Genomic DNA, 15,464 nt, shown 5'->3' with positions numbered 1-15,464 from the left:
CACTGGTGCTGCAAGACTGAGGTCAAAGCTTTCGCCTGCATGCCTAAATAGGATAGAGATTATTGAAGTTCTGTACTGTATCAACTGTACAATTATCAATAATCTCTCTATATTCAGGGATGCACAAGTACATGCATGTACAGAAAGGGGTGGCATATCACATCCCTAAGCGTGCATGGTATGGTTGTGAACGTGAGATGGAAAGGGCCTGACATTTCTTCTTTTGCTGGGGAGTCCAGGGCCATGCAGTTACATCCTTATTTCTCATATAAAACAAGCCGGTTTGGTGCCCTAGGCCAACTTCCTGGCCACCTTGCCCCCTAAAATCACAGGGAAGGATCCCTGATGAATAAAGAGCCCAGACTAGTGGTAGGCAGAAGGGGTACATGCCTCGAACCCCTCCACCCAATGCATCCCTAGTTCCAGACCTTCCCTTAACAGCTGTTATGCTGGCTACGCTGGTAGGTGGGTGCAAGGGTGCAAGGTGCAGCAGAGCCCTGGCAAGTGGTGAGGATAAATCTGCCGTGTATCTGACGGTGCTGCATTCTGCCCTAGAAACAAGTACTGAGTGAATGAGCACTAAGGTGCCCGGAGCAAAAGTAATTGAGCTGTATTGTCATTTCTCCACCGTGTTCAGGGGTCATAAAACTGTTGCAATGTCCAGATAAAGGTGTCACCCCTCTGCATTCTTGTGCGGGGTGCTGTTGTCTGATGCCTTTGTGAACTGTAAAAACATTTGTACCGCGTTAGTCATGTTGAAAACGTTATAGGGTAGAACTTTTGTTATGAAGCATAACAAAAGTGGTGTAAAGGTGATACCTTTATTGACTAACTAGGATGATAATCACAGCAAACTTTCAGAGCATTTCAGTTCCTTCTTCAAAGCTGATTACAAGGAAGCTCTATTGGCTCTGGCATATATACAGCATTTTGTACACAAAAATGTTTTTTTTTTTTTTGCTAGTAGGTCCCTTTCAAGACTTACTAGCAATGGAACCCACCCTTGTGGAAGGAAGAAATGCAAGAAATGCCCACACATCCAGACCACAAAAGCCTGGGCCTTGGGTGCCACAAATTTGGGGGTGGCATGCCGCCCAAGTCGCACTGAAATTTTGCTCACATACGGAGCAATGGGGACCTCTCCCCAATGCTCCGTATGTGAGTTTAAATGGACACGTGAATGCGCATGCGCGCACGAAGGGGGGTTTTGGTCACGCATGTGTGCGGGGGTGGTCACGGGGCGCCCATATAACAAATTCGGCACTGCTCAGACAGTGTGCTCCTGGCACACTAGAGGAATACATGGCCACTACATTTGCTCATAAAACAATGTGGTTTATGCAATAACATGCACAAAATGTCCAACGGGAGGTATTTACATTGGGGAAACTGGGCAAAGCCTCAGAAAAAGGACCAATCACCACCGGTTTACAATAAACAATAAAAAACTAGACACACCAGTAGGTAAACATTTTAATAGCTCCATCCACAGCCTGGATGACTTTCTGTTTTCAAAGGTGATTTCAAAACAGAAAATGAACGCAAAGTATGGGAATACAAACTTATGCAAACATTTAAGAGTTTGGAGATAGGGCTGCATTTAGACCATGGATTTATGGCTAATTACCTAGACTAGAAAAAATAACAAATCTGTGGAGACAACAAACTACTACAGTAATCTGCAATCTATTTCGCACCTTAGGTCTAATTTGTGCCTGGTCTTAACCCCTTTGCATAACCCACTGCCCCATATGTCTGTCTCTGCTTGCAATACAAATTATACATCTATTTTTCCTTTTGTTCCTCACAGTTTTGTTTGTGTACAAAATGCTGTATATATGCCAGAGCCAATTTAGCTTCCTTGTATTCAGCTTTGAAGAAGAAACTGAAATGTTCTGAAAGCTCGCTGTGATTATCCTCCTAGTTAGTCAATAAACGTATCACCTTTACACTACTTTTGTTATGATTCATATACCATATAACTTTGTGAACTGTACAAACAGATATGATTCTGAGCACCAGTTGCTGATCGGACTGTATTCACTGTTCTGTCTGCCCTTTCTGTTCTTATTGGTAATGTATAGGTTTAGTATTTTGTCTCCTTTTTATTAGACAACTGTTATTTATGCTACAAACATTGCATTGTGTATAAACATTGTGTAATTGCATTTCTGTGTATAAGAACGTTCTTTTTTGAACATTAAATATTGAATGACTTTGTTCTTGAATCACTGACAAGCCTAGGAGAGACTGCATGCTGTTTGCGGATATATCTGAGGCGCTGATTCCAAAGCATTTGCATGTGTAGGATTTTGCTTTACTGCAGACTGACAGCCCCAGTGCTAAGTGCTACTGGATTCTCTGCCCTCTGCACTATTTCTATAGCGATTTATCAAGAGGCCCATGTACAACCCGGATTCCAAAAAAGTTGGGACACTAAACAAATTGTGAATAAAAACTGAACGCAATGATGTGGAGGTGCCAACTTCTAATATTTTATTCAGAATAGAACATACTCTAAATCACGGAACAAAAGTTTAAACTGAGAAAATGTACCATTTTAAGGGAAAAATATGTTGATTCAGAATTTCATGGTGTCAACAAATCCCAAAAAAGTTGGGACAAGGCCATTTTCACCACTGTGTGGCATCTCCCCTTCTTCTTACAACACTCAACAGACATCTGGGGACCGAGGAGACCAGTTTCTCAAGTTTAGGAATAGGAATGCTCTCCCATTCTTGTCTAATACAGGCCTCTAACTGTTCAATCGTCTTGGGCCTTCTTTGTCGCACCTTCCTCTTTATGATGCGGCAAATGTTCTCTATAGGTGAAAGATCTGGACTGCAGACTGGCCATTTCAGTACCTGGATCCTTCTACACAGCCATGATGTTGTGATTGATGCAGAATGTGGTCTGGCATTATCTTGTTGAAAAATGCAGGGTCTTCCCTGAAAGAGATGACGTCTGGATGGGAGCATATGTTGTTCTAGAACCTGAATATATTTTTCTGCATTGATGCTGCCTTTCCAGACATGCAAGCTGCCCATGCCACATGCACTCATGCAACCCCATACCATCAGAGATACAGGCTTCTGGACTGAGCGTTGATAACAACTTGGGTTGTCCTTGTCCTCTTTGGTCCGGATGACATGGCGTCCCAGATTTCCAAAAAGAACTTCGAATCGTGGCTCGTCTGACCACAGAACAGTCTTCCATTTTGCCACACTCCATTTTAAATGATCCCTGGCCCAGTGAAAACACCTGAGCTTGTGGATCTTGCTTAGAAATGGCTTCTTCTTTGCACTGAAGAGTTTCAGCTGGCAACGGCGGATGGCACGGTGGATTGTGTTCACTGACAATGGTTTCTGGAAGTATTCCTGAGCCCATTCTGTGATTTCCTTTACAGTAGAATTCCTGTTTGTGGTGCAGTGTCGTTTATGGGCCCGGAGATCACGGGCATCCAGTATGGTTTTACGGCCTTGACCCTTACGCACAGAGATTGTTCCAGATTCTCTGAATCTTCGGATGATGTTATGCACAGTTGATGATGATAGATGCAAAATCTTTGCAATTTTTCGCTGGGTAACACCTTTCTGATATTGCTCCACTATCTTTCTGCGCAACATTGTGGGAATTGGTGATCCTCTACCCATCTTGGCTTCTGAGAGACACTGCAACTCTGAGAAGCTCTTTTGCATGTTGCCAATTCACCTAATTAGTTTTATTTGGTCTTCCAGCTCTTCGTTATGCTCAAATTTACTTTTTCCAGCCTCTTATTGCTACTTGTCCCAACTTTTTGGGGATTTGTTGACACCATGAAATTCTGAATCAACATATTTTTCCCTTAAAATGGTACATTTTCTCAGTTTAAACTTTTGTTCCGTGATTTATGTTCTATTCTGAATAAAATATTAGAAGTTGGCACCTCCGCATCATTGCGTTCAGTTTTTATTCACAATCTGTTTAGTGTCCCAACTTTTTTGGAATCCGGTTTGTACTTTTTTTGAGAAAAGTTAAAATTTTGTTTTATGTTTAAATTTTTTTAGATATATGTATGTGTTTTTGGCAGCATACAATGGTTTCGGGTTCTTTTCTCGAAAAATTTGGAGTTTTGTTTGAGAATGTTCGAGATTTATGAAGCTTTATGTGACTTTTTTAGACTAACAAAATGCACGCCACGTTTAAGCTGCCGAGAACCATTGAGTCCTTGTAAGGGGTTTAATATTTGAATTTTTAGTTTTTTATTGTAAAAAAAAAAATCTGAATAAATATAATAGTCAATGTGTCCTTGACACATTTTCAAGGGGAAGTTAAACACATTTTTCACACACACACACTTTCAAGGGGAACGTAAACACATCATTGTTTTCTATTTCACACACTTTCATGTGGAACTTAAATACAGTTTTGTTTTCTATTTCACACACTTTCAAGGGGAACTTAAATACATTTTTGTTTTCTATTTCACACACTTTCAAGGGGAACTTAAATACATTAATGTTTTCTATGTCACACACTTTCAATGGGAACTTAAACACATTATTGCTGGAAAATATCCTGTTTGGAAAAAAATAAAGCGGATTCATGGAAATGAAGGTCTGAAATTGCAATATATTCTTGAAACTTTCGTAAAACTTTTGTCATCTCAATTTTTTGAGAAAACTATGTTGAACATTTCGGATAAAAATAAAATGAAATTCTTAACTTTCATACAATTAACTAACCTTGGTGGACAAAATGTGAAAAACCACAGTCTGCTAATTACTATGCATTATTTTGTTAAAGGGGTGGTTCAGCTTTAGGTAAAATTTTAGTATGTTATAGAATGGCCTGTTCATACCAACTTTGCAGTCAGCCTTCATTATTTATTTTTTATGGTTTTTGAATTATCTGCCTTCCTCTTCTACATTTTCTAACTTTTAAATGGGGATCACTGATACCGGCAGCCAAACAACTGTTGATCTGTGAGGCTACAATTTTAATATTATTACTTTTTATTAACTGCCTTTCTATTCAGCCCCTCTCCTATTCATATTCCAATCTCTGATTCAAACCTCTGTCTGGTTGCTAAGGTAAACAAGACCCTAGCAACCAGCTGCTACATTTCCAAAGTAGAGAGCTGCTGAATAGAAAGCTAAATAACTGAAATAAATAACTGAAAAAACAATTGCAAATTGTCAATATCACTGTCTATGTTATACTAAAAGTCAATTTAATGGTGAACACCCCCTTTAATAGCAGGGTATTATTTGTTAGTGGCGAAATGGCTTGTGTTGACACATATTTTGGGCATATTAACTATACCATTGCCGTCAAATACTCTCCTTCCTTTGTGTATGTAAGTCATTGTTTTACCATGAGCATTAACACAAGCAGAATGGAGTGATGAAAGTCCCGGGGAGTCTGTGATGCAAGGTCTGTTCCATAGAACCAGTTCTGGGTACAGTGACGTGCACTATTTACTCCTGTAGTGTGAGTCTGTCATACAGATATTCATGTTCACACCTCTTTTGCTGCTCTTATTTGGCAACTCTAAACACAGATGATGCCACAGCGATACAAAGCCACTTCCTCACGTAAGAAACAGAAGTTTGCAGCAAATTAGTGAGACAATCAGCTCATCTCCGCTCTCTGTGCCATGTAAGTACCACAGCCGTGTGGGTCATTCAGGATGGGTAGGTTTGGATGCTTTTCAGAGGGATGTGTTCTTACATAAACATTCAATCAATCACATTGTCATGCCAGAGCAGTATTCCTCTGGTATTACAAGGGTTAACCCTGGCAACATTCGGCTTTGGGTCCACAAGAGATATTCCAGCAGGAGGCTGTGGAAAAGGTGTCACTTCCTGGCATATAGGGCAATTGGGAGCCAGACCAGTTGGGCAGGGAAGCTGGGGCAATTGGCTTCTTTAATCTGTTCATCAAAGAAAGGGAATTGTGGACCTTGAGCTGCAGGAGGAGCAGCTATGAGAAAAATATGGTATTGGTTATGAGGAGGTCCCATGCTTTCTTATGATACCAAACAGGGAACTGCCTATACCCACCAGTTAGGGGGACTGGGACATGAGACACCCCTCATGTTTGGTATCATTCTGATCGCCCACGTATGGATCTCAGCAAGACCAGATTTTCATCATAATATTGGGTACTGGCAAGTGCCAATATTATATGACAGAAACTGGCCTGAGAATTGCAGCTCTCTACAGGGGGTCATGTGACAAGTTCCTGTACACTCCCCCCATACATGCATGAGGAAGGGTCCCAGCTGGGGATAAAAGGGCAAAAGACCCAGTTACTACAGCTCCTATCTGAAGTCCAAGTTCTGTGGGTATGAGCCCAGGTTTTCACAAAGAAATTACTCGGTAACGTACATAGGGTTTCTCTGTGTTTTATTCCCTTTTATTTTATTTACTATTTTGCATGTGTCCATTCTTTTTAAAATCTTTGTTTCTGCATATGCACTGTTTATTGGGCACACAGTTGGCTGTGTAAATGCTAATTAACTGGTTCACTGCTAGCAGGAGAGTGTGTTTGACTGTAATTTAACCCTTTGGCTGCTAGAGTACTTAGTAGAAGCTAACCCTGAAAAAGTGAGAGAGAGTGTGTGATACATTTGTGTATTGGGAAATATTACCTGTTGTAGAGAGCAGGGAGATATTCCTATTAGGTTTCTATTGCCTAATGATAGATGGTGGCAGCGGAATAGTTATTTGGGGCGATGGTGTGTTTGGGGGTGCCTGATGTTAGTCTAACCTGCATGTAAGGTGACTGAGTGTAACCCCTTGTCTCCCCAACCCAGGGTCACGTGCAACTGAGAGTGTCGTGATCGTGACACATGATTTCTATTACAGGTATGGGATCCGCTATCCGGAAACCCATTATCCAGAAAGTTCCAAATTACGGGAAGGGAATTTTTAGAGATGATTTCCTTTTTCTCTGTAATAATAAAACAGTACCTTGTACTTATCCCAACTAAGATATAATCAACCTTTATTGGAGGCAAAACAATCCTATTGGGTTTATTAATGTTTAAATAATCTTTCAGTAGACTTTAGGTATGGATCCAAATTCCAGAAAGATCCCTTATCTGGAGACCCCCAGGTCCCGAGCATTCTGCATAATGGGTCCCATACCTGTACTTTTACCATTGCTTGAATGAAATATTCTAATGCTGAGAGCTATAGGCTTACTATTTCCCTGCACCCAAAATTTGGGTTCATATAGACCAGTGATCCCCAACCAGTGACTCAGGGGCAACACGTTGCTCCCCAACCCCTTGGATGTTGCTCTCAGTGCCCCCAAACCAGGGAGTTATTTTTGAATTCCTGACTTGGGGGCAAGTTTTGGTTGAATAAAAACAAAATTTATTACCAAATAAAGCCCCTGTAAGCTGATAGTGTGCATAGAGGCCCCTAATAGCCAATCACAGCCTTTATTTGGCTCCTCCGTGAACTTTTATGGTGCTTGTGTTGCTCCCCAAGACTTTTTTACATTTGACTGTGGCTCTCAAGTATGAAAGGTTGGGGACCCCTGATATAGACTGTAAGCACTTTGTCATGGCATGTCATGGTAAAATGCTTCCTTCTCTTTATCCAGCAGCAGTTTCTGGGCATAGCATCTCCCAGGCTAGGGGGGTAGCCTTGGCTTAAGATGGCCATAAATGGGTCAATATTAGCTGTTTTATTAGCTGACTACTCATACCATTTCAGCAGGTTATTGGGCTCTATATAGAGACAAACCAACAACCTGCACACCCAATATCTGGTTGATTTTTATGACCTGGGACAAAATATTCCACCAGACAATGCCCATATGGACCTATTGATGCAGTACTAATGGTCCTCTTCAATGGTCACTTTTATGATCCAGCTATTAACAAGTGGTCAAATGAACAGAGAAGCCTGATTTGGCCCCAAAAAACAGTGGCTATACATGCTAGATCTGCTCATTTGGAGACCTTGCCAAAGAGTGGATTTTCTGGTGTAGGCCATAGAAAATATTTCTTTTTAGAACTATTCACAAAGATGCTTCTGTGCTTCTTGGTCGATTTTTTAATGATTTATTAATGTAAGATATTACAAAATAAATTATTTTACCTTGATGTTTTTGTTTTGTTTATTCCAAGGGTATTGTACTCTTAAAAATTAAAATCTCCCACAATGCTTCTGTGCTTCTTGATCGGTGTGGCCATTCTGTACATCTGGTGGAGAGTGAGGGATGGACTGAAAATCAATAACATCACAGAGAAATATATATTGATTACTGGATGTGACACAGGATTTGGGAACCATGCAGCTAAAACATTCGATAAACAGGGCTTCCGCATCCTTGCAACGTGCCTGACGGAGGCTGGGGCCACAGGGCTGAGAGAGGCAACTTCACAACGGCTGAAAACAACACTGCTGGATGTGACTATTGCCGAGAATGTGGTATCAATGGCTGAATGGGTGAAAGGTGAAGTTGGGAGTAGAGGTAGGTTCTACCTGTTGCAGCAACACTCTTTGTTCAATTAATTTTTCTTCTCTGCAGATCAGAAAACATAATTAACCACACCCTGATACATGCAAACACACAGTCTGAGAGAGAAGTTGCACAATAAAGGCAATTACGCTTAATTATAATGACTGCCATATATGCCAATCCTCTTTCAAACACAACATGATGGTTGTGTTCCAGGTTTACACATAAGGAGGAGTTCATTATACAGGAGGTTTAAATAGAAAGAGTAATATTTTTACCTATCAAAAAAGTGCACTCTGGAGAACCAATTCTATCAAGTGTGATTCTTTATTGTTTCATACCGCACATGTTTCAGATCCACTGATCCTTCATCAAGTGCTTTTACTGATTTTTCACAGTTTTATTGATTTTACACAATTGCTCTAAAGAACCAAGGTGGTGGGATCAGTTACAGTTTAAGAGCGGTTTCAGTTTTTCTGCTCTGCACTGTTTAGTACAAGAAATATATACATATGGAATACCCATCCATAGGGTGTGATAAGATCTTAACTATAGAATTGTTTTAGTGTTGTTACCTACTTGCTACTATGCTATAGAATATGTAACTAGTAGTTAGGCAGGTTATATATAGGCATTATGGTTGAACTTGATGGACGTATGTCTTTTTTCAACCCAACTTACTATGTTACTATGTTACTATGTTCCATTTAAAAGAGCTTTTACCTAAAATTGCATTGGATATGCTAACTGTTTTAACTTTGGCAATACTTGCTATAATGTCTTTGTTGCGGTGCCTGCATCATCAATGTTGGCGTTTGAACAAAGTTCACGTGGTGGAAGAGGGTACCTCCGCCCGTTTAAGGAAGGTTCATACTACAGGGTAGTACCCATCCCTAACCTACAAAACCTTAACCTGCCCCAAGTTAACCCACAAAATGTTGCCATTGTAGGACCCGTACCTGTGTCTTTCCACTCTGTATGCTACTTTTGCGTGCAACTTAGTTTCCTAGACAAGAAAGATTCAAAAGCAGAAGAATGGTGTACTTCCCTAGTCTGACCAAAACCCACAATGGTTGCCTAAAATTCAGCCCTAACCCTTCTGACCTATGGGTAAACTTGTGGGTCAATTTGCACATCACTAGTACAGGGCACCCAATTCTACAAAGCCTGCACAATAGGGATATTAGCCCTCAGCAGTCAGCACAGGCATAGATGAGTGCCAGTGGTACTTGAGTACTAAATGTCAGTTTGGTGCAATTCTGCACCGACATTTGTGCCTGACTCCGCACATTGCCTTTATATTTCATCTTTAGTTAGAATAGGGAAATATTGTGTGTGAATGAGCCCATGCCTTTACACAATTCAACTTCCTTTTCTCATGAGAACAAGTTGTTTCTGTCCAACTGTTGATCTGACGTCACTCGGTGTTGCAGGCAGATTTGCAGGGAGAAGTAAAAGTAAGTCTACGTGTGTAGAAACAGGGCAAGCATGATTCATAGTATAGTTTTATCATTTTATTGCTGAATTCAATACCTAAATGAAAAGATTTAAAATGAAAAGCATATGGGTGGAAAGCTTCTGGGTTTCCTGACTAAAGACTTGTGTCTTCTAACAGGGATACTGTCAGTGATACACTGAATGTCATTTTATATGACTAGTGATGAGTGAATCTGTCCCGTTTTGTGAATCTTTCAAAAGATTTGCAAAACGGCGAAAAATTTGCAAAACAACGAGAATGTTGTGTGCCAAAAAAATTGTCACAAGCATCACATTTTTTTTTGGTAGAACCCATCACTAGTAGAGATACTTATGTATTTCTCATAATTATAGGAGTTATTAAAATGTCTCATATTCTAACTGTCTGTGCCCCTTGGTGCTCATTCTAATATTTTTTATTGTAGAAAGTGTGAAGAAAATGGGCTTTTTTGCACTTTGCACGCTGCTTGGGGCATTGCGCATGACCCTATAGTGTTATGTAATGTATTTAGTTCAAATTTCTATGTGATTTCAAATATTTGTAGAGTTTGAATATTTCTTCCACTCTTACAAATAAAACAGCCAAGCCAACATTATAGTGAATGTAGTTTTGGGTTTCAGTAAAGGGCAAATTATCAGGCTTCTGCAAGACAATTGTTCCTGAGTTGATATCCCAGCATTCCTGCCAGGGTCAGTCTGGGGGGTGCAGTGCCCACCGGTGCTGACGCCCCAGAGGCCCCGCACCCCCCAAGGAGCCACCACTGGCCGCTTCCCCCACACCTCCCGTAGGGGCCCCCACCGTGTCCCCTAAGCCCCTGCAGGGGACCCAGCCACGCAACCGGGTAAGTGAAACATGTCAGGGGAGGACATCAGCAGCCAGGGGAAGCGGCAACAGGAATCAGGTCTGGGACAGCGGGGCCTCATTGTTTTTTTCCCGGTGTCCCGGCGGCCCAGTCTGACCCTGATTCCTGCTATAAAGCAAGACAAGGCTATTGATTTCAAGTAGTTATATGAGTACCAGGACTTACACTGCCAGAAACAAGCATCAAGTACTGTTATTAATGACTATTTTTCACAACAGTACATTGCTTTTATGTATAACTAAACAATTTTAGAAGGGCCCATCCATGAATATAGAAATGTACAAAGTGCAATATGCAGAAGCAATTTGCATGTTATTACCCACAATAAAGTGCTTTCCCCCAAATAAGTCTCTGCATTGGTTAATCTTGTACAAGCTGTGAAATTCTTCATTTTCAGTGTATGAATTAGACAGAAAACCCAAAGACAATATCATAAGTAATTTGATTAATGTGTTTGTTTTTCTTTACGTGTAGGACTTTGGGGTTTGATTAATAATGCTGGAGTAATGGGAACCCTGGCACCCTTTGACTGGCTGACCATTGAAGACATCAAAAAGCCAATGGAGATCAATCTGATTGGGTTGATACATGTTACACTTGTCCTGCTGCCATTTATTAAGAAGGCAAAGGGAAGAATAATAAATGTATCCAGCATTGGTGGAAGAGTTGCAGCTAGCGGGGGGGCATATTTTTCATCTAAATTTGGTGTCGAAGGATTTAACGACAGTTTACGGTAAGGAAAGCCCTAAATTATTGTCAGTGTTTTAGTCCAGTCAGCACAAAACCACAAGTTATATTGATACCTGCTATTATGTAAGAGAGAACAGTAGACTGTCTATTACACCATATTTACTGCAGTCGGTTGTGTTGCAACTTACTACAATGCAATCTGTAAAAGGCCCCCCCCCTTCAGCCCTCTGTGAGCTCTTGCTGCTAACACTGAATTACTCAAAAATGATGTTCTGTCAAGTCGTATTCTTTCAGTACAAAGACTACAAATCCTATGATACAGTGTGAAGTGAATAAACAATAAATGTAGAGGGTTGCTTACCTTCAAATTAACTTTTAGTATGATGTAGAGAGTGATATTCTAAGAAAATTTGCAGTTTGGCTACATTTTTCATTATTTGTGATTTTTAAATGATTTAGCTTCTTGTTCAACTCTCCAACTTGGAATTTCAGCACCTGTCTGGTTGCTAGGGTCTAACTTACCATAGCAATCAGGCAGTGATTGAGAAACTGAATATAAATAGGAAGAAAAGTAACAATGACTATGACTTAAAACTATTTTATTATCCCTTCCTTGTTGTGAAGGATTATTTCTTATATTCTAGGTCGGGGGCAGATTTTGCAGCTAAATAGATCCAATTTCTATAAAATTATACATATTAACTAGTGATGAGCTAAAAATGTGGCAGGCACCCATTTCGCAAAAAATCCGGCAATGCCAAAACATAGAAATTTGCGAATCCATGCCTGGCGAAAAATTCTGCTCATCCCTAATATTAACACAAAGTGGTGGATTAAAAGAACATTTTAGAAATGGGCCCCTTGCTTCTACCCTACAGAAGGTGCTTTATGGGCTGCTATACAATCTACCACTTCTAGAATGGACCCACAAATATGACCCTTACACAGCACAGGATCAGATTTAGTCTGGCCTGATGATTACATTCATATAATATATAGGCAGCACAAGAAATTGATTGTGGTCAGGCACCTTTGGGCTTCTTCAGTGCCATGAAGCCAAAGAGGCTACTTTTATTAACTTTTTTTCCTTTACCCAAGCATTCTTGTCTCAAACACAGGGCTAATACTACTGCAGTGATGTACATGATGGCGTACAATGGCTAATGTCCTATGGGAGATTAGTCGCCCGAAGTTAAATCTTCACTATCGCAGGCGGTTAGTCGCCCTGAAATGCCTTTCCACCAGCAAGTGAATCGGCAGTAGAAAGGCATGTGCATCAATTTGCGCGACTTTGGAAAAACGAAGCAATGCATATGCCTTTCCACTGGCGATTCACTTTGCTGCTGGTGGAAAGGCATTTCAAGGCAATTAGCTGCCTGTGGTAGCAAAGATTTAACTGTGGACAACTTATCTCCCCATGGGACATTAGCCTTATGGGTCTGTTTCAGGCGTTTTAGCAGCACATTTTTAAGTATTTCAAAAACACAAAGCTAAACACCTGAAGTTGCCCCCTCAAACAATTGTGTCAATACATGATAGCCAATAGTTGGCTTGATGTGTAGAGGCTTTTCTAGGCAACTGCCACCTAAAAAGAGCTAGTGCCAGTCCTTGTCAGCAATTTAACTCTATGTGGGGGCTGTTTGTGCATGTTAGCACCTAAGCACCATGTCTTGTTCACTTCAAATACTGAGAATGCCAAGAATGGATACATTAGTTTATTTCTTGTTTCCTTCCAGACGAGATATGAAAGCATTCGGAGTGCAAGTGTCATGCATTGAACCTGGACTGTTTAAAACACCCCTTTCAGATCCAAAAAAAGTCTTACAACAGCGCACAGATATCTGGAAACGACTGCCCACAGAAATCCAGAAAGAGTATGGAGATAATTATATACAAATAGGTAAGATATTTTATAGTTTTATTATATACTAGCTTGTTTCAGTCTCATTTACTGTGGCTTCTCTGGTGTATATAGTCATGTTATTCTACAGGGGCAGTGGGGCGGATGAAGTTGAAAAGTTGAAATAACAGTTAGAACTGGAGGGGATTTTAGTTTCCTTCTGGGTATTTACCATTCAGATTTTAAAGCAATTGCTGGCTGATTCCGCAATTTTTTTTAAATTTTTTTTTGCCTGCGTCTATTTTTTGTCGCCTGCATATATTTTTTTTGTCTCCCACCCAATTTTGACGCAACCACACCCTTTTTTTTTTACTAGACCGTGGGCGATTTTGCCGCAACTGCGCCCCTTTTTTGCCGTGACCGCCCCCAATTTGGCGCGCAACTAAAAAAAGTTCTGTGCAACAAATTTTTCCGCAGCGAATTTTCACAGAAGTTTCGCGAAACAATTTGCCAATGGCAAAATGCGGAAATTCTCTCCAAATCCATGCCTGCCGACAAAAATTTGCTCATCACTGATAGAAACTAATGTTTGTATTTTAGATTATAGTTTACCTCCTTACCTTGATTTTACACTAGGCAAGAAAAGTTGTCACAGGTCTCTGAGCCCCTATTTGGAGCACAGAAACCTGCCGCTACCCCCACTAATACAGCGCTGACTGCAGTATTCAGCACTGTATTGGTCAGGGGCAGAAGTAAGAAGTTTCCCATTCCGATGTGTAAGTTAATTACCCCTCTATTCCCTGTCTAAAACCCTTCTCAATTTCATCTCACACTCCAGTAAAATGGGCAAACCTCCATCTGTTGTTTATGTGTTTCTCATGTACAGATGCCAGCAAGAAACAGAAGCTGAACCAGCGCATCCTAAACACTGATCTCTCCTTGGTGGTACAGTGCATGGAACATGCTCTAACGAGCCGCCATCCTAGGACTCGTTACAGTGCGGGGTCCGACGCCGCCTTCCTTTGGATCCCACTGTCCTACATGCCAACGTTTATTCAGGACTTTGTCATCTTAAGGAACAAAGTAAAAATCCCCACTTCAGGCAACACAGTGCATTGAATTTCTGCCAATATTTGAGGAAACCGCATAAGAAAAAAATCCACATTTTTTAATTTGAAAAGTCTTTTTTCAATTTCTGTGACTGATAGAAGTTAATGGGAGTTGTATGCCAGCAATGGAGGAGATAAATCTCAATTGTTAAAACACTTGGCCGAATTTAATTGCAATTTTTTTTCTCAACTGAATTTGGAAAAAAGTTGGATTTGAAAATAATTCCTTTGTTTATTCATGCAAGAGTGAAAGTGCTGCTGAAAATCCCTATTCTTTTATTCAGGTGTTAATATTTTACCTCTTCTTTTTCCTCTCAATTTTATCTTGGGAGTCCTTTGAAAAGTTTGTATAACTCACTTGTGGACTTTTTTTAAAGCTTTATCGAAATACCCTGCAGTGATAGGTGAAAAATGCTCCAGCATTTGCACTGTTTACATGCCATTATTTGTTTTAAAGAGATTCTGTCATGGTGTAGTTTTTATTACTAAATTACACTGTTAACATTGTTAATTTTGTTCATTTGTGGATTGTTCCTGAACCTGTATCCTGTGTTGTTCCTGACCTTGTTATGTGACTTGCTGTTCTTGGTAATCTGTGTTCCTGTACCTTGAGTTTCTGGTAAAGTTCTGCACTCAGGATTCTTTGCTGCTGTTTCCTGGTAACCTGCAACCCCTAACCTGCTTGATACCTAGCCATGGGGCTCCAAACTTATGGTGTGAACCCACACCACCATGACCTCCCTGATATCATGGCTAGGTTTGAGTGTTCTACTATTGGGTGCTATTCTCAAATCATATCTAGGTGGGGCATGGGAACATTTTTCATAATAAAGGCAAATGGAGCTGTTATTTGGTTAATTTCCCATTGTTATGCTGATCAGCTGCTGGGGGGAAAAGGGGGGATGACAAAACTTGCAGCACAGCAGTAAGTCATATGGCTGATGGAACCTGGGAAACTAGGAACATGTCTAGCCCCATGTCAAATTTTAAAATTAAATATGTTTTTTTCTTTTTAAATGGATTTCA

The 15,464-nt window shown here is 40.4% G+C and overlaps 1 protein-coding gene across 2 annotated transcripts; it reads left to right on the top strand.

The window, feature by feature from the left end:
- The first annotated feature begins 2,011 nt into the window (after nt 1-2,011).
- On the top strand, nt 2,012-15,077 carry dhrs9 (dehydrogenase/reductase (SDR family) member 9). Of its 2 annotated transcripts, XM_012970271.3 has the most exons (6): nt 2,012-2,073; nt 5,543-5,640; nt 8,126-8,472; nt 11,274-11,532; nt 13,226-13,389; nt 14,216-15,075. In XM_012970271.3, the coding sequence occupies exons 3-6, from the start codon at nt 8,160-8,162 to the stop codon at nt 14,446-14,448; spliced, it is 969 nt and encodes a 322-aa protein (XP_012825725.1). In that variant the 5' UTR covers nt 2,012-2,073; nt 5,543-5,640; nt 8,126-8,159; the 3' UTR covers nt 14,449-15,075. The 2 variants fall into 2 exon arrangements, with proteins under 2 accessions (XP_012825725.1, NP_001001191.1); NM_001001191.1 differs by lacking the exons at nt 2,012-2,073; nt 5,543-5,640 and adding an exon at nt 6,316-6,362 and having other exon boundaries at nt 14,216-15,077.
- Nucleotides 15,078-15,464: the final 387 nt, after the last annotated feature.

Source organism: Xenopus tropicalis, chromosome 9, assembly GCF_000004195.4.
Source record: "Xenopus tropicalis strain Nigerian chromosome 9, UCB_Xtro_10.0, whole genome shotgun sequence".
Lineage (NCBI taxonomy): Eukaryota > Metazoa > Chordata > Amphibia > Anura > Pipidae > Xenopus > Xenopus tropicalis.
Note: the sequence above shows the minus strand (reverse complement) of the source record. Positions and strands in the feature narration are given on the sequence as shown.